The sequence below is a fragment of the Hippocampus bargibanti genome, linkage group LG05 (genome assembly GCF_051943395.1).
Source record: "Hippocampus bargibanti isolate YZ-2025 linkage group LG05, ASM5194339v1, whole genome shotgun sequence".
Taxonomy (NCBI): Eukaryota; Metazoa; Chordata; class Actinopteri; order Syngnathiformes; family Syngnathidae; genus Hippocampus; species Hippocampus bargibanti.
Window position 1 is genome coordinate 589,414 of NC_142738.1, and position 18,640 is coordinate 608,053.

At 43.1% G+C, this 18,640-nt stretch overlaps 1 protein-coding gene across 4 annotated transcripts in view; it reads left to right on the forward strand.

Moving 5' to 3' along the window:
• LOC148897354 (unconventional myosin-IXAb-like) overlaps positions 1–17,274 on the forward strand; it is a 52,550-nt gene extending 35,276 nt beyond the window's left edge. Inside the window, exons 22-44 of one of the 4 annotated variants that reach the window (XM_088995924.1) lie at positions 16–165; positions 242–543; positions 620–1,672; positions 2,042–2,111; positions 3,310–3,513; positions 3,886–3,983; positions 4,341–4,444; positions 5,122–5,345; positions 5,437–5,553; positions 6,602–6,790; positions 7,465–7,512; positions 7,672–7,783; positions 8,715–8,776; positions 8,879–9,071; positions 9,744–9,872; positions 9,960–10,065; positions 10,931–11,062; positions 11,134–11,257; positions 11,711–11,731; positions 11,932–12,149; positions 12,731–12,873; positions 13,273–13,664; positions 15,759–17,274. In XM_088995924.1, coding sequence (XP_088852050.1) covers positions 16–165; positions 242–543; positions 620–1,672; positions 2,042–2,111; positions 3,310–3,513; positions 3,886–3,983; positions 4,341–4,444; positions 5,122–5,345; positions 5,437–5,553; positions 6,602–6,790; positions 7,465–7,512; positions 7,672–7,783; positions 8,715–8,776; positions 8,879–9,071; positions 9,744–9,872; positions 9,960–10,065; positions 10,931–11,062; positions 11,134–11,257; positions 11,711–11,731; positions 11,932–12,149; positions 12,731–12,873; positions 13,273–13,619 — 4,146 coding nt within the window. In that variant the 3' untranslated portion in view covers positions 13,620–13,664; positions 15,759–17,274. Of the gene's footprint in view, positions 1–15; positions 166–241; positions 544–619; positions 1,673–2,041; positions 2,112–3,309; positions 3,514–3,885; positions 3,984–4,340; positions 4,445–5,121; positions 5,346–5,436; positions 5,554–6,601; positions 6,791–7,464; positions 7,513–7,671; positions 7,784–8,714; positions 8,777–8,878; positions 9,072–9,743; positions 9,877–9,959; positions 10,066–10,930; positions 11,063–11,133; positions 11,258–11,710; positions 11,732–11,931; positions 12,150–12,730; positions 12,874–13,272 lie in introns of those variants that run through there. The other 3 variants (XM_088995925.1, XM_088995927.1, XR_016114928.1) reach the window with 3 other exon arrangements.
• Positions 17,275–18,640: the final 1,366 nt, after the last annotated feature.

Consider the following 18,640-nt stretch of genomic DNA (forward strand, 5'->3'; position numbering starts at 1 on the left):
CCTTCCGGCCTTCAGGTGTTCCTGCGTGAGGCGGAGCGCCAGCGTCTTCAGACACTCCTCCACCAGGAAGTTCTACGGCGCATCGTCATGCTGCAGCGCCGCTTCCGGGCGGTCCTGGAGAGGAAGAACTTTGTCAGGATGAGGCTGGCTGCGGGTGTCATCCAGGTTTGTACACAAACGCTCGTTTCCCTTCACTCCAGCGGCGTCAAACGACTTTGACCTCATTTTCCCGTTTCTCCAGCGTTGGTGGCGTCGCTGCCTTGGCAGAGAATCCGCCGTGTACCTGAGGCTGGAGGAGCAAGCAGTCGTGTGCCTGCAGACTGCGTGGAGGCGCTGCAGGCAGCGCCGAACGTTCCTGCGATGGCGCCGCTCGGCGGTCGCTATCCAAAGGAGCTGGAGGATCTACCGCCGGCGAAGGACAGTGGCGGCCATCGCGGTCCAGTCGGCCTGGAGGGGATTCGTGGAGAGGAGACGATACTGTGAGACCTACAGGACTGTGACGCTCCTGCAAGCGATGGGACGGGGTTACCTGGCCCGCTGCAGGTAGACAAAATAGTACGATCGCAGTATTAGATCTGAATTGTACTAGTTTGGTCATCAATCTTTTCCAAATCTTTAGGTTCCAAGAACTGAAGCAGCAGCAGGAACGGTCGGCGTCTGTCATTCAAGGACTCAATGACGACTCGACCCTGTCGGAACAGGATGGAGTGCGCAACCTCTCCGGAGAACTTGCGGAAGACTCTGCACTCGCCGAGAGAGACCCGGATCAAAGCAGGAGTGCGGACGAGGCCAACCACAAGACTCGATCCAAGAGAGAGAGCAGGCGAATGAGAGAACTGGAACAGGCGCAGTTCAGCTTGGAGCTTCTCAAGGTTCGAGCGGGCCAAGGAGAGGCGGCACCGGACGGCAGCACCTTCCCCCTGGAGGACGATCGCAGACCATCGCCTCTCGGCTCTCTTGACAGTTTTGAGATGTTCACTGTCGAGGACATGGAGACCGAAGGTTCGGGCGCTATTCGATCGCCTCCGGAATGTTGGATTACGGAGTACCGAGCTCAAGAGCCAGCGACAGATTCGAACCACAACGAAACGCCCAAGATGGAGTCCCCTGGCAGGACTGAGGGTCACCGGGCAACATTTTACATCGCTTCTGACCAAAGTCCAATTCGAGAACCAAACTGTGAAAGTCCCAGCAAATCGTACAAGGACAGAAGGGAGTCCACCTCTCGAAAGCCCGTTGTGGTCTTGATCAGTATGCAAAAAGAGAGTCCTCTAGAAGAGGGGTTGCCGGTACCCCATACTCCAGAAGGACCGACTCCTGGTGCTCAACGGACACACATATCAGGGTTGGAGGTCGCATCTTCGATTGAACCGCAAAATGAAAGGACTACACCGCCTTCAACCACTCACAAAGCCAGTCCAACACTACCTGGTCTTTGCTCCTCCAAAGGGGACATCAAGGCGCCCAAAGCCAGCATTTCTTCCGTCCACCCGAGTCAGCAGAAGATAACGACGCCCTCACCCGGTGTCAAGGGGCTCCCGAGCCCACTCCTTGACACAAAACCGCCCAAAGCCCAGAAGAAGAGCTCAGCCCAGACCGTGATTGTCAACATGACAGAGAAGCCCTGTAACGCCGTCTTCTTGCCACCTCGACGCAAGCTTCCATTCTCCAAGTAAGTCCAATAAACGGTAGGACCAGATTAGCTCCTGTCACAGGTACCGTTTGGCAAAAGTATTTGCTAACCAGCCTTGAGGTGCGTCTGACCTTGAAACGAAACCAAGAACCCAGATGGTGGTTCCTACAAGCTCCAGTTAGGAGGTCAGCAGCAGCATTTTGGACCAACTGTAGATTCTTGCGGGAGAACCCCTCGACTCCAAAATCTAGCCGAGATGCTACGAAAAACCGGATTACGGTTTCTAAATCCTGTTTGTGAAATCAGAGGCTTTACCTTCAACCTCAGTCTCCACTCCAGTTCGTCACCAAGTGGTTCTGGTAGCCCCCATCATACCTCACGTATTTGACTGCAAATATTCCTTTGCAGGTCCGACAAGGATTTGGTGAACCAGGGAAGATCTTTGTCCATGTTCAGAGATGATACCACAACCAGAGAGGTACATTTCTATTTCCATACACACAAAAACCGAGTCGACTAGAGACTTCTGGCATCAAAATGGCTAACTTTTAAGAATGACCAATTCGCTACGTTGCTATTGCGGTCTTTGTCCTCAATGCGCAAGAAAAATATTTTGACGAACAGCCATTTTTTAAAGACACCAGGTACAGTCAAACATAGAAAAGCGAGTTGGTCAAAAACCAAAACAACATTTACCATTATAATCAATGTAGAAATTGTTAATCCGTTCCGTCCGTAAAAATTAAAAATTAAATGTTTTTTTTTATTATTTTTTTAATTAAAAAAAATCATTAAAAAAATGTTAAAAAAAAAATAAAATTAACATTCCAAAAAATTACGTCACAATGACAAAAACCCATTTTTGGTTGTAAACTGAGGCATAAAAACCCAAAAGTTTTTGGTCGAAAACAAAATTAGACTAGACTAGAAGGCTGTACGTGGTGTACAGTAAAACAAGGGTTTTTGATGATAATATGTTCCAGAAACCTGTTCGAAAAGCGATTTGGTCGAAAACCAAAACAACATTTCCCATTATAATCAATGTAAAAATTGTTAGTCCGTTCTGTCTGCTTTTTTTTGTAATCAATATTGAACAATACCAACACGCCAGCTCAGAATAGAACCCTATACGAGGATAATGCGTCGGTCACAATGAGATGTGACGAAAACCCATTTTTGGTTGTAAACCGAGGCATAAAAAAACCCACATTTTTGGTCGAAACCCGAATTGGACGAGAAGACACCAGGTACAAAAAACAAAAAAAAATAAAAATTAAAGAAATAAAATTAAACATAAAAAAATACCAAAAATCCAAAAATTGAAAAATGAAAAATGAAAAATTGGTTAAAATGGGAAAATGGACATTTAAAAATTAAAAAATAACAAAATAACAAATTAACAAATTAAAAAAATAAAAACATGAAAAAAAAAATCTAAATTCGGTCACAATGAAACGTGACGAAACCCCATTTTTGGTTGTAAACGGAGGCATAAAAACACCCCAAAATTTTGATTGGAAAACTGAATTTGACCAGAACTGAGATGGTTGGACCGCACGTTAAATGTCTTCGTATGTCCCCCTTCAAGTGAAATTACCCTCCCAAAAGTTTGACGGTATTGTGAAAACGCGGCAAGAGTTGCGTTTTTGACGTCCCTGTGGTTGCCCCGGCGACAGGTGGGCCGCCCGGGCCCCCAAAAGAAAGCGCGCATGTCCCGGACGCGCTCCGACTTCCTCACGCGCTGTAACTCGGAAGGAGCCACGCAGTCGGACAACGACGACGACGAATACTACGTCCCCGCCCACTTTCGTACGCTTCGCCCCGCCCTGTGCCCCCCGCGGGCCCGCCCCCGACCCGACTGTCACAGTGAATCCCAGATGGTAACAAACAAAAAAAATCGCGGAACCTCCTCCGTATTCTCACCAACTCCGTCGACTATCTCGGGGTGGGGGCGGGGCCAATGCAAGGGGGGGCGGGCCTTTCTCACTTCGCCCGTTCTCTTTATAACGACGTGCGAAGCGATTCGAACGGGGACTTTCACCATCAACCCCCGTCGAGAGAAAATACGCCGGCTGATGCATGCCGGGAACGCTTCCGAAGTTTCAACTAACGACGCTTGATCCGAAGCTTGGCTTACTTCCGTCTTTTGTCCTTGTCACTAATGTACGTTCGGTAGAGCATGAAAACCACATTTGAAGAACCACCGCCGCCGCGTCGTTCTGCCTCGTCAATCCGATGTCGTCCCTCCGCAGGATTCCCACCAAGATCCCAAGAAGATCCATAAGACCATGTCATCGGGGGATCTGGGCAAAGTCGAGGCGCTCAGGAAAACCTCCAATCAGGATGGCAGGTAAAACGTGCGGGTGGGCGGCGGGGAGCGGAACCGTCATGCACACCGAGTACTCGGACATCCAAAGTGGTTTTGGAAATGCGACGGAACCAAAAAAAATGTCTTGCCGCAAATTTGCTAGATTCAAACTTGCAAATTTGATAGATTTCAAGTCACAAATTTGATAGATTTCAAGTCGCAAATCTACCAAATTTGCGACTTTTTTTTGTCAGAATAATACCCCATCTCTAAAAAAATAAATCTATTTGAACCTGGCCCGAATGCTCTTCCGTAGAAATGTACCCTAAATTGTGTGTGTGTTTTTTTTTTAATTTTGTGAATATTATATTTTATTTCTTATTCTTTTTTTTAAATCAGAATGAGAGGAAAGATGCGATTCTGGAGCAAAAGCAAACAAAGTGGGAAGAAAGTGTCCAGGGAGAAGCTAGCCGGCAAAACGGAAAGTGCCGCTGAGATGCCAGGTAAGGAAAAAAAATAATAATAAAACATGAACGAACGAAACAAACTAAGAATGTAAACCACGCCCTCATTTATAAAACTATCAAAGTAGCCAACATGTACTTTTCTTTGTGTTTAGTCATCAATTCACAAATTTATTCGGGATTTGAAAATATGACGTAGAGCGCCATTCACAAATTTGTTCGCATTTTGTTTTTTTTTTATATTTTTTATCTATTAGCTAGCTAGCTAGCTAATAGATAGCTAACAAGATAAGCCTTCACTCAACCCAGAAGTAACTCAGATAGAAAGCTAGCTAGCTAATAGACAGTGAAGAGATAGCTAAGTAATTTGGATAGAAAGATATCTAGCTAATAGATAGCTAACAAGCTAAGCCTTCACTCAACCCAGAAGTAACTCAGATAGAAAGCTAGCTAGCTGATAGACAGCGAAGAGATAGCTAAGTAATTCGGATAAAAAGATAGATAGCTAATAGATAACAGATAGCCAGCTAGGCCTTCACCCAATGCGGAAGTAACTCAGATAGAAAGCTAGCTAGCTCATAGATAGCTAAGTAATTTGGATAGAAAGATAGCTAGCTAATAGATAGCTAACAGATATTTCAAGCTCACCGGTGTCGCAGCTAATAGCTAGTCAATAGATAGCTAGCAAGATAGAATCATGATCGTTTGTCCATCAGATCGTCCGTCCCCCCCTCGCAGTCCAGACGTGGAGACGTCCTCCCCCCCGCGGGGGAGGCGGGACAGCAAGGAGAACAAGGAGCCGTCCCCCAAGATGAAGCGTCGGCGTAGCCTCAAGATCAGCAGCGTGACCCTTGAACCCGCCCAGTGGCAGAACGACGCCTTGCACATCCTCAGCTCGGCGCACGACTATCGCGCCATGAACGATTTCCTCCTCAAGAAGGTCCACAATAGTAACAAAATGAAATTGAATGCATGTGGAAGGCGCTCTCCGATTGTGGTGACGTCCAAAGATGACTTTGTTGGTCTTTCAGATCGCCGAGTTGGAAAGCGAAAACGGGAAGAAGGACACCATGGTGGACGTGGTCTTCAAGAAAGCCTTGAAGGAGTTCCGCATCAACATCTTCAACTCGTACTCTTCCGCCCTGGCTGTGAGTCCCTTTTAAACACAAAAATATACAGGTAACATCCGACTTACGACCAACTCAACTTACGACCACCCGTACTTACCACCACAAACAACTTATCCTGCGACTGTCAAGTGACGTTGAGAGTTTTGAAAGGCGCTGAAAAATGAAATGTATTGTTATTAGCATTATTATTATCATTTGATAGCTATTTGCTATCTATTAGCTATCTGGGTGGCTAGCTAGCTATGTAGCTAGCTATATAGTCACTACCTAGCTGGCTGGCGATCTAGCCAGGTATCTGTTGGCTATCGATTGGCTAGCTAGCTTAGCTAGCTTTCTATCTATTTGAGTTACTTCCGGGTTGAGTGAACGCTGGCGCGTGTGGCTGCCGCTGCTCACCCGCAGAAAAACTGATCCTGTGACTGTAAAGTGAGTCACAGAAAATTAAATGTTTTTTTTAATATAACACAATAATAATAATGACAATAATACTACATTTAATTTATAAGCGCCTTTCAAAACTCAAGTTTACACTGGATCGGTTTTTCTGTGGGTGGGCCGCGGCAGGCACATGCGCCAGCGTTCACTCAACCCGGAATAACTCAAATAAAAAAAGCTAGCTAGCTAGCTGTTAGATAGCTAATAGATAGCCAGCCAGCTAGCCAATAGATAGCTAGTAGATAGCCAGCTAGCTGGATAGACAGCTAACAGATAGCCATGCAGATAGCTGGATAGATAGCTAACAGATAGCCATGCAGCTAGCTGGATAGATAGCTAACAGATAAACAGCTAGATACCTAACAGATAGCCAGCCAGCTGGATAGATAGCTTATAGATAGCTAGACAGCTAATAGATAGCCAGATAGCTAATTGATAGCAAATAGATAGCCAGCTAGCTAATGTAAGCCGATCTACTCTGTCAGTGTGATTTTGGTTGGGCCCAGTACATTAAAACACTTATGACTTGTACTGCAGGAAAAAATAAATAATAATCATCATCAAAAACGGCCACGATGAAATGTAAAAACGTGACATCTCGTGAAGAAGTGTCTTCTGTGACCGATTGCAGATGGACGACGGCAAAAGTATCCGTTACAAGGACCTGTACGCCCTTTTCGAGCACATCCTGGAGAAAAGCATGCGGCTGGAGCAGCGCCACTGGAGCGAGTCGCCCGTCAAGGTTTGGGTCAACACCTTCAAGGTCTTCCTGGACGAGTTCGTGACCGAGTACAAACCCAGCCAGGGGACCATCGGCAGGGTGAGGACAAACAAACAAACAAGATTTATTGACGTCAGTGATGCACCTTGGCTTACGAACTTAATTGGTTCCCAGACAAAGTGTGTATCCCAAAAATGTCTTTCCCATAGGAAACCATTAAAATGAGAATAATCCGTTCCCAGGTCCCCCTAAGACACCATTTTCTACTTTCTAATTTTTTAGAACTACACAAAATATACCTTATTTTCTGTATAATAAATGTGCTATGGTATTATAATTAAAGACATTAACTGTACTGTATAATAAAGTGGTTTTATTGACCTTTGTGATGGTTGTTGATGGCTTGATGGAATGCAGTGGCTGCTTTCATCAGCATCAAACACTTAATAATAATACATTTGATTTTGAAGCACCTTTCAAAACTTTCAAAGACACTTTACAGTCACGGGATTTCCCCTCACTGCTGCGTTCATGACCAATCACGTGGCTTTAACCGAAGACTGGGGGCGGGGAATAGAGGACAAAAATGAGTCGGCTGCCATTTTCTCGAGGAGAACGGGCTCGTTCGCGAACGACACATCGCTCATTGTGGCGCTCCGTGCGTATCCTGAAAAATAGGTTAAATGTTCATCAATTTAACGTTTGTAAAGCGAAATGTTCGTAAACCGAGGGATCACTGTAGTCGGAAAATGTCATGTTTGGTTTCTTTGCAGGCGACCAAACGAGAGCGCAAGAAATCACGCAAGAAGGATTCCGAAATTGTGAGTTTATCATCGAAAGCCGGATGTATTGGATTGGATTAGCCTTTATTAGTCTCGCAGTGGAGAAATTTACATTTCACAGCAGTTTGTTTTTAATGTATGCGCACTTGATGCGGACTTTTGCTGCCCCCCACTGACTCCCGCTTTTCTGGGCTGCAGGTTGAAGAGCACAACGGCCATATTTTCAAGTCGACGCAGTACAGCATCCCCACCTACTGCGAGTACTGCTCGTCGCTCATCTGGATGATGGACCGAGCCTGCGTCTGCAAACGTGAGCGTGAAAATAAAAACACTCGAAGAATTAAGACGCGTCCCCGACAGGCGTCTTCTTATTGACTAATTTTTCTTTCTTGTCTGAACAATGAAACTTTATTTTCATCAACCACAATGCAATGGAAGTTCAGATGAATATTTGTCAATCTATCGCAGTACAAGACACCCCTCTTTATTTATTATGCGCCATATATATATGTGTATGTATATGTATGTATGTATGTGGATAGTACTGCTTATTACGCTACTATTTCTATGAACGCAAGGAGAAAATTTACATAAAAATTTACATAAATCGATAAATCGGATATATCGATAGTCCCGGTTAGATCGATATTTTTTCCCACTCCAGAGAATATCGATATAATGAGACTTTACTGTATATGATATATATTTATCATAAAAAACAATGAATATATATATATTTCATATATACATGTATATTATTGTCTATAAAACGAAAAGAATAAAACTATATAAAAAGAAAGAAAGACAAAAAGACAATCGTCTCGCTACTGCTCACGTCACCATTATATTAGATTTGATTCCATTCCCTGACCTTTATTGGTCTCACAATAGAGAAATTCACTCTTCACGACATGCAAATGTTGATTTCTTTTTCTGCGTTCATTGTGTCCGCGTTGCTCTCACAAGCGCACAGCCAAACGTCCTGCACTCGCTCGACCCTCACCAAAAAAAAAAAAAAAAGGTCTCATGTTCAACTTGTGAGAAAAGGCGCCAAAGCCCGCCGCCATTCCTCATTTTCCTCCCTCTAACTTACTTCCCTGACAAAAAGGGGCACAAAAATTCAATTAAAGGACCTGCCATCTCTCAGAACGCCATTTTCTATCGGGTTAGCGCTTTCCAGCTAGCACTTTAGCTTGGGAGGAGCCACAATTTAGCTTGATCTTTTGCGTGCTTTATTGCAGTCTGCCGCTACGCCTGCCACAGGAAGTGCTGCTCCAAAATGGCCACCAAGTGCAGTAAAAAGGTAACCAACCGCCAATGTTTCTTCAAGCTCATTCTTGTTGTTATGGTTTTTTTGTTTTGTTTTTGCTTTCTTAATGCGAGTGTCGTGCGTGTGTCCCCCAAGTACGATCCGGAGCTGTCGCCTCGTCAGTTTGCCGTGGAGCTCTCCAGGTTGACCAGCGAGGAACGTAACGTGCCGCAACTGGTGGAGAAGCTCATCAACTACATCGAGATGCACGGCCTCTACACCGAAGGCATTTACAGGAAGTCGGGCTCCACCAATAAAATCAAGGAACTGCGACAAGGCCTGGACACCGGTGAGCTTCAAATAGCTATTAGCTAGCTAGATAGCTTTCTATCCGAGTTACTTAGCCATCTATTAGCTGTCTATTAGCTAGCTAACTTTCTATCTGAGTTACTTCCGGGTTGAGTGAAGGCCTAGCTGGCTCTCTATTAGCTAGCAAGCTTTCTATCCAAGTTACTTAGCCATCAATTAGCTAGCTAGCTTTCTATCTGAGTTACTTCCGGGTGGAGTGAAGGCCTAGCTGCCTATCTGTTAGCTATCTATTGGCTAGCTTTCTATGTCTTTGAGTTAATTCTGGGTTGAGTGAACGCTGGCAGCGTGTGGCTGCCGCTGCTCACCCACAGAAAAACTTATCCTGTGACTGTAAAGTGACCTTGAGAGTTTTGAAAGGCGCTTATAAATCAAATGTATTATTATTATTATTATTATTGTTTCTATTATTATTACTATTATAATTACTATTACTACTACTATTACTATTACTACTACTGCTATTATTATTATTATTATTTATTATTATTATTATTATTATTACTATTTCCCTGGGGAGAAATTCCAAGTGGTTCACGAAGCGCGTTTGAAGCTTCTTTTTGCCATCTTGACGCCCGGTTCATTTTTTTGAATCATCAAACTTTATTTGTATCTAAGTGAGGTCAAATGTGGTCGGTCGTCCGTTGCATTGCAGACGTGAGCAGCGTGAATTTAGACGATTACAACATCCACGTCATCGCCAGCGTGCTCAAGCAATGGCTGCGCGACCTGCCCAGCCCTCTCATGACCTTTGAACTCTACCAGGAGTTTCTTCGAGCCGTGGGTCGGTCAGCTGACTTTTCTGTCCACGTCAAGCGATTGTCGTTTGAAAAATGATTTATTGATTGAATTTGATTTTTTTTTTTTTCAGGTCAATCGGATAAGAGGGAGGTGATCCGAGGCGTCTACTCTGTCATCGAGCAGCTGAGTCGAACGCACCTCAGCACGCTGGAACGCCTCATTTTCCATCTGGTCAGGTGAGCAAGCAATCAATCAATGGAGAAACAAATACATACATCAAGAAATTGATGATTTAAAATAATAAATAAACAAATATATAAAATAAATAGACAGATAAATGAGCAAATAAATTAATATATGTAAAGATAGATTAATAAATACATTAACAAATACATCAATAAATAAATACAGCAATAAATACATTAATAATTGGATAAATAAGTAAATAGATACATTAATAAATAATAGATAAATAAATAAACACACAAATACACAAATAAATGAGTAAAAAAACAAGTAACTAAATATATAAATAAATAAATACATACGTAGATACAGTATATACAGTACATACAGTACATTCATACAGTACATACATAAATGAATGGATAAATAAATTAATGGACAAGCGAATAAATAAATACATAGATAAATAAATAAATAAATAAATAAATAGATAAATAAACGAATAAATAAATACATTAATGAATTCAAAGGTTAGCAAATCAATTTCCCATCAAATGAATACGAATGCAACAATTGAAAAGGGCATTTACGTCAATGTGTCATTAATGGGGAACAAGTTTGATGTGTTTATTGAATATTGTATTTCCCAAGCAAGTGATGATGTTTGAAATAATTTTGATACATATAAGTGTAATTCTCAATTCAATTCATAAATGTTTTTTAAACTGCGATATTGCAATGTAATCCTACTTTCTGTCATATAAAATCTGTGATCATTTGACTTTTTAATATCTTTTTATGCTTTTAATTTGAAAGGGAGAGGGGGGAAATAGCATGATGCCATTGCACATCATTTTATTTTTTTGGATATCTGAAATGTAACAATTCCAAAGGTGATCAATTTTTCGCTTTCAGGATCACGTTGCAGGAGGACACCAACAGAATGTCGGCTAACGCGCTAGCCATCGTGTTCGCCCCCTGCGTCCTGCGCTGCCCGGACACCATCGACCCCCTGCAGAGCGTCCAGGACATTAGCAAGACCACGGCGTACGTCCGCTCGGCTCACATTGTTTTTTTTTGCGCATTTTCAAAGTGGTCTTTAAAAACTTCATTTTTAGGTGCGTGGAGTTGATCATCACCGAACAGATGAGCAAGTACAAAGCGCGCCTGAAGGACATCGACAGTCTGGAGTTCGCCGAGAGCAAAGCCAAAAGCCGATTGACCCACGTCAGGAGGTCCATGGTGAGCGCCTCGTCGCACCGCACCGACCGCCGATCGGCGCCGTGCGGCTAGCTTGTGTTAGCAAAACGATACAATGTTTTTAAACATATTGATAAAAAGGTTAAAAAGGTACAAAATAATATAGAGTGTTACTAATACAGTGGTACCTCAGTTTTCAACCATAACCTGTTTGAAAACCAAAACACAAAATAGTAACAAGTGGATCTGAGCAGTCATCAGAAAGTGCGCCAAAACATCTTTAAGTTAAACACGCCCCCTGCTGTATGCCTGCTTGACGAGAGGCATGGTCCTAGTGCCTGCCACAACATTCTATTTATTTCCTCCTGTTAGCAATAGCAACTGCTAACAATGTTGTGTTGTGTTAGTTTGATAAATATGTTCAGTGGGAGGAAAAAAATGGATTAAAATATTATTTTATTCATTTTCTGTTTCTGCTAACTGGCTAACACGCAGCCTCACTGTGCCAGACGGCAGGTAACACCTTTTCCGTGTGCGTGTGTGTCTTACTAGCATCCCTCCCACTTTGTTAGCGGTGTTATTGTGATTAGCACATCTGTCCGTTGTCCGTGAACATCCAAAGTGTATTTTTCAACAAGCTATCGTGTGCCTTTCTGATCCGCCGTATTAAGATGATTGCCTTTTGTTTTTCTTTTTGTCCGCGTGCAAACTTTCAGGGCAAAAGTCGCGTTCGACAAGGGAGTACCCGCACGACGACGACGACGACGTCGCCGCCGCTAAGCCCCAGACCGAGCCTCCCGATGGCGGACGGTGGGAGCGCGGGGGCGGGCGGCGAGGAAATGGCCGAGGTTCCGTTGAGCGAGCAGCAGCATCTCGCCATGCGGCAAGAGGAACGGATCCTCACCGAGCAGATCGAGAGTCTGCAGAGAGAAAAGTACGCAGAAAAACTAACGTAGCTACTATCATTTTTTTGTGTGCTAGCATTTGGTGGTTAGCAACAACTAAAAAGATCGTATCTTAACTCCTGTGAGTTCCTTGATTCAAGAATTATTCATGGTTTTGTTTTTGAGTCGATTGCTGTCTAGTTTAGCTGTTTGCTAGTTTAGCTGTTAGCTTGCGAGCTAGTATTAATTGGGCAACTGAGATCTAGATTTAGTTATTCATATATTATTACTGTATGTGTTAGCTAGCTAGCTACCTAACTATCTATTTGCTATCTATTAGCGAGCTGGCTCGCTAGCCATCTAGCTAGCTATCATTTAGCTATCTAGCTATTTAGCTGGCTAGGTAGCTATCTATTAGCGAATGTATTCTGTGACTGTAAAGTGACCTTGAGAGTTTTGAAAGGCGCTTAGAAAGGACATGGATGATTATATGTTCGTTAGAAAGCTAAAAGCTTGCTACCTAGAAAGCTAACATGCTGTTAGCTTCCTAGCTCACATAGGTAAACCATAGGTAGGCCATAGGTAGACGAAAAAAAACTAAAGTTGTCTAATTTTGTTGTAATTCTTGAAGGGAGGAACTGACATACGAGATGTTGATCTTGGAACCGCGAGCGTCCGACGACGAGACCCCCGAATCGGAAGCGTCCATCGGCACGGCGGATAGCTCCGAGAACATCACCATGGAAATGGAGGGCGCCACCACGGAGCTACCCGGTGAGTTATTCCTGGTTGAACGGGGTCACCGTTGCTGGCTACCTAGCTAGCTATCTTTTTGCTATCTATTAGCTGGCTAGCTGGCCGGCTATCTATTAGTGATTTGTTAGCTAGCTAGCTAACTTGATCTATTTGAGTTATTCCTGGTTGAACGGGGTCACCGTTGCTGGCTACCTAGCTATCTATCTATTTGCTACCTATTAGCTGGCTAGCTGACTGGCTATCTAATAGCTATCTGTTAGCTTGCTAGCTTTCCATCTATTTGAGTTACTTCCAGGTTGCACCCACAGAAAAACGTATCCTATGACTGTAAACTAACCTTGAGAGTTGTGAAAGGCGCTTAGAAATGAAATGTATGATTATGATTATGATTATGATTATGATTATGATCAACCGCAGGGCCGGGCGCTTTCGGTTCCCGAAAAGGAGAGGCGAAAAGCAGGCGAGCTCTGCGCCGCCATCCCGATTGGGCGGACTCTGCCGACTGCGCCTCCTCCAATCAGCCGCCGTCGGCCTCGCCGTCCCCTCATTACCGCTTCCGCTCGTCGTCGTCCGGACCGCTTCTGGCGTCCTACAACCCTGGAGGGGCGTTGGTGGCGTCGGGCGAGATGAGCCGCCCCAACCACCGGCTCCGACTGAGCCGCAGCTCGCCCCGGGAGCCGTCGGGCGGACACCGCGGGGAGCCGGAATTGGGCTCGGCGCCGCAGCAGCTGGTTCTGTACGGCAGCAACGAGTTCATGGTGTGACGACAACCGCAGCGAGCCACAACGCGGAAGAAGACTGAACTTTTGGTGGGCCGTCCTTCTTCTTCTTCTTCTTCTTCTTCTTCACCTTGTAGCCATAACGACCGAATCGCTCGGCTAAATGCTAAACTATGCGAAGCTAAGCTAAACTAAGCTCATTCCCGTTTGTCACGTTTACAAACCAGCCGAGATGGCGCACGTTCATCCGTTTGACTTCCTGTCACTCAACAACGGAACGCCAACGTGACGTCACGTCACGCTTGACCCTTTCGCACGCGGGTTGAACAATTTTCAAAAAGAATCTGCAGCATTTTTTTCCCCCCGATTTCATATTTGATGTTTTTTTTACAATGCTTCTCTTCCTGTTTATTTTTGAATACACACGAGCAATAATTCAAATGTGTTAGGCGCAAAAAAAATTGGAATATTTTAGCGCTGCGCCTTAAAGGAGCTAGTAGATAACTAATAGATAGTAGGCTAGCCTGTTAGATAGTTAATAGATAGCAAATCGATAGCTAGCTAGATAGCCAGCTAGTTAGCTACCTCGATAGCCAGACAGCCAACTAGATAGCTGTAATACCGTACAATAGCTATCTGGCTGGCTGGCTAGCTAGTAGCTATCTATTGGATTGCTAGCTAGCTTTCTATCTATTTGTCTTACTATTCTATTTCAGTTACTTGCAGGTTGAGTGAACGCTGGCGCGTGTGGCTGCCACTGCTCACCCACAGAGACATTTATCCCGTGACTGTAAAGTGACCTTGAGAGTTTTGAAAGGCGCTTAGAAATTAAATGTATTATTAATATTATTATTAGTGTATCTGGCTATCTGGCTAGCTATCTAGCTATCTGGCTGGTTACCTACCACACACTTTATTTGCTATCTATTAGCTATTTAGCTGGCTCACTAGCTGTCTAGCTAGCTATCTATTATCTATTTAGCTAGCTCGCGAGCAATCTAGCTAGCTAGCTTTTAGCTATCTAACTGGCTAGCTGGCTGTCTATTAGCTATCTGTGAGCTAGCTAGTTAGCTTTCTATCTATTTCAGTTATTCCGGGTTGAGTGAACGCTGGCGCATGTGGCTGCCGCTGCTCACCCGCAGAAAAACTTGTTACTGTAAAGTGGCCTTGAGAGTTTTGAAAGGCGTTTATAAATGAAATGTCAAAAATAAGGCTCAAATCGATATTCTACCGACTCATCTACCCCAACCGTCGATGCATCAGCTGGATTGCCGACTCCAAATGATCCGCAAGTGCGACTGTGAGCGTGAATGCGTCCTGCGATTGGCTGGCGACCAATCCAGGGTGTTTTGGAAGAACACGTCTGTACATAAAAAGCAGTTGAAAGGCATCCGTTCCAGTGTTAGGACGTCGACACTTGAATTTTGGGTTGTTGTTGTTCTAATATGTGATGTCATTGTTATTTGGTTAATAGGATAAGTTTTCGTTGGGCTTTATGTTAATATTTTTGCGGGGGCAGTGGGGAAAAGGACGTAACAGCTCATACATGCACGCACATGTACTACAGGTCGGACCGTCAAAAGTATTTGGACTATGACATCAATTATAAAATTGTCTATTAAGATCCTTAATGTATCTGTTGGCTATCTATTAGCCAGATAGCTAGCTAATAGATAGCCAACAGATACCTAGCTAGATAGCCAGTCAGTTATATAGTGAATAGATAGCTAGGTAGATAGCAAATTGCTAAACACATAGCTAATAGATAGCAAATAATAATACTAATAATATAATAATAATAATAATAATACATTTGATTTCTAAGCGCCTTTCAAAACTCTCAAGGTCACTTTAGCGTCACGGGATACGTTTTTCTGTGGGTGAGCAGCGGCAACCACACACGCCAGCGTTCACTCAACCCAGAAGTCATATAAAATGTTTCTATCTAGCTGGCTCGGTAGCTAGCCAGCTATTAGCTATCTAAGTCGCTAGCTAGCTAGCTAGCTATTAGCTATCTGTGAGCTATCTAGTTAGCTTTCTATCTATTTCAGTTATTCAGTCACGGGCTACAGTCGCTAATAGATAGCTACCTAGCTAGCTAGATGGCTAAATGATAGCTATTATTATTATTATTATTATTATTGTTAAAATATTTGACTTGATACTTCTTTCGCTTACCACTAGAGGGAGTCCATGGACTACTGCGATGCTCATGATGTCATTCGGCCACAAAATGGCCATCATCGGCACAAAATGGCCGTCATCGGCACAAAATGGCCATCATTCCTAAACAGGTAAATGTAGAGATTAAAGACAGTCCTTCATTAAAAGCTGATTATATTATTTAAAAGCTCATTGTCCAAATACTTGTGACTTTTTTTATTGTATTTTTTTTTAGCTCGACAAAAGCGCTTCCGTCCGCGGACCCTTGTAGCATTTAACATGCAGAAAACCAAAACACGTAGCATTGAAATATTTCCGGGTATCGTTGAGTAAAGGATTTTAACGGCCTCGTCTGGTCACATTTAAAGGACAACCGACACCTCCGGACAACAAGGTCACTTTACAGTCACAGGATAAGCTTTTCTGTGGGTGCGCAGCGGCAGCCACACGACCAGAGTTCACTCAACCCGGAAGTAACTCAAATAGATAGAAAGCGAGCCAGCTAGCTAAAAGATACAGTAAGCGCCTTTCTAAACTCTCAAGGTCACTTTACAGTCACAGGATACAGTCAGTAATAGATAGCTACCTCGCCAGCTAGACAGATAATAGCTCACTCATAGCAAATATTCTCCGAATCTGAACTCTCTGAAGCCATTGTTTTGATTCTGGAGCGAGGCAGTTTGTGAAGGAGTATCCTGGCGTGATGTCACGAACAAGGGGGCGGGACTTTCTGGCGCGTGTGGCTGCCGCTGCTCACCCACAGAAAAACTTATCCAGTGACTGTAAAGTAACCTTGAGAGTTTTGAAAGGCGCTTAGAAATGAAATGTATTATTATTATTATTATTATTATTATCAGCTAGCTATTAGCGGTCTGTCTGGCTAGCTGGCTATCTATTAGCTATCTATGAGTGGTCTGGCTGGCTCTCTAGCTAACTATCTATTAGCTAGCTATCTTTCTATCTATTTGAGTTACTTCCGGGTTGAGTGAACGCTGGCGCGTGTGGCTGCCGCTGCTCACCCACAGAAAAACGTATTTTATGACTCTAAAGCCACCTTGAGACTTTTGAAAGGCGCTTAGAAATGAAATGTATTATTATTGTAAAAGAAAAACAACTTTTCTATCTTATTGCATCATGTGTGTGTGAGCGGGGGTAAAAAAAGTGAATGTAAGTGTCACTGGAAGGCATTCTGTGCTTTTCCGGGTCCTTTTTTTTGTTTGTTCTTTTTTTATAAACAGCGTATGTATGTATGTAAGTATATATATTTAATTTATGTCCACGCATTGATAATTTTCCACGAATTTGTTATGAAGGATATATTATCCTGTGTGTACGATTGAAGTGCTTACAAGGCCAGGAAAGAAAAATGTTTTTTATTTGTTGTTCGCGCCATTCGGGATATCGTTATTATACACATGCTGCAACTTTTTTGGGTGTTACTTTTTTTTAACTATTATTTTTAATGATCACAAACATGTCCGTGGTTGTAAGGAAAACAAAAAATAAAATCTAAAGAATGAAAAAAACAGTTTTTCCAGCTTCAGATGTTGTTAAAGCGCTATATAAATTAAGATCAATGTCTTGTATTGTACGGTGATACCTCGGTTTACGAACTTTTCGGTTTACGAACGTTAAATTTATGAAAATGTCACCTTGTCATACGAACTTTTTTCGTACACGGAGCTGCCTCAATGAGTGATGTGTCTTTCGCCAACGAGCCCGTTCTTCTAAAAACAAAATGGCAGCCGACTGTTTTTGTCCTCTATTCCCCGCCCCCAGTCTTCGGTTGAAGCCACGTGATTGGTCAAGAACGCAGCAGTGAGCGGAGGTGGTTTAAACATCAAAGAGACAGGCAGACTACAGAGAGTGAGAAAATGGATAGAAAACAGTGACATTTGGACTCGTTTCAACTTTATTGATAGTTCAAAGGCAGAGTGTAGACTGCAAGGTTAAAATTCCCATCAATCAGGCTCCACAAATAACCCGTACAAGCCATAAGTACACTTACAAAGGATCATTCCTCAAGAGGGTGAAGGAAGAAGGCTATGTTCCTCATCAAGTGTTTCATGCTGATGCAAGCGGCCACTCCATTCCTTCAAGCCATCAACAACCATCACAAAGGTCACTAAAACCACTTTATTATACAGTACGGTTTAGTTCTTTTGTTATAATACCATAGAACATTTATTATACGTAAAATAAGATCTATTTTATGTAGTTTTAAGGCTTAGAAAATTAGAAAAGTATGTTTTATGGGGACATTGGAACGGATTAATCTCATTTTAATGGTTTCCTATGGGAAATTATTTTTTGGGCTACACACTTTTCGCCTTACACACCCTGTCTGGGAACAAATTGAGTTTGTGAGCCGAAGTATCAGTGTATATAGGAGACATTTTGTTCTGTTTCCCCCTCCCTCTTTCTCTTTCGTTTTCCCCCTCTTTCTCCCCCCTCTTACTTTCTCTTTCATTTCCCCTCTTTGACTCACTGGACCTCTCCCTATCTCAAACATGCAAAATGTCGTCATAAGACAAAAACTCCTTCCCAAGTTACAGTTCAAAACAATTCCTCTTGTTAACTCATTGAGTGCCAGACGATGTGCAAAAATGTGTCCACGCCAGTGCCAGGGTTTTTGTCATTGTCACTTGAATTCCAGGACCTACAGAATATTGAGTTTTAGGACTACTTAAACATTCAATACAGAGTCTTGAAAGTTCTTGAAATTTCCCAATGCGACAACAAGAAACGGGGGCAAAAAAATGCATTGAAGTTGACGCTCTTTTTGCTAACACTACAGTTTATAAAGGTGAGTAAGTCTTATTTTTATAACTCATAGAAGTGGTAGAATATATATTTTTCTCCATAACTGCCAAGTCTCAAGCAAGAAGAAGCATTAGCATCTG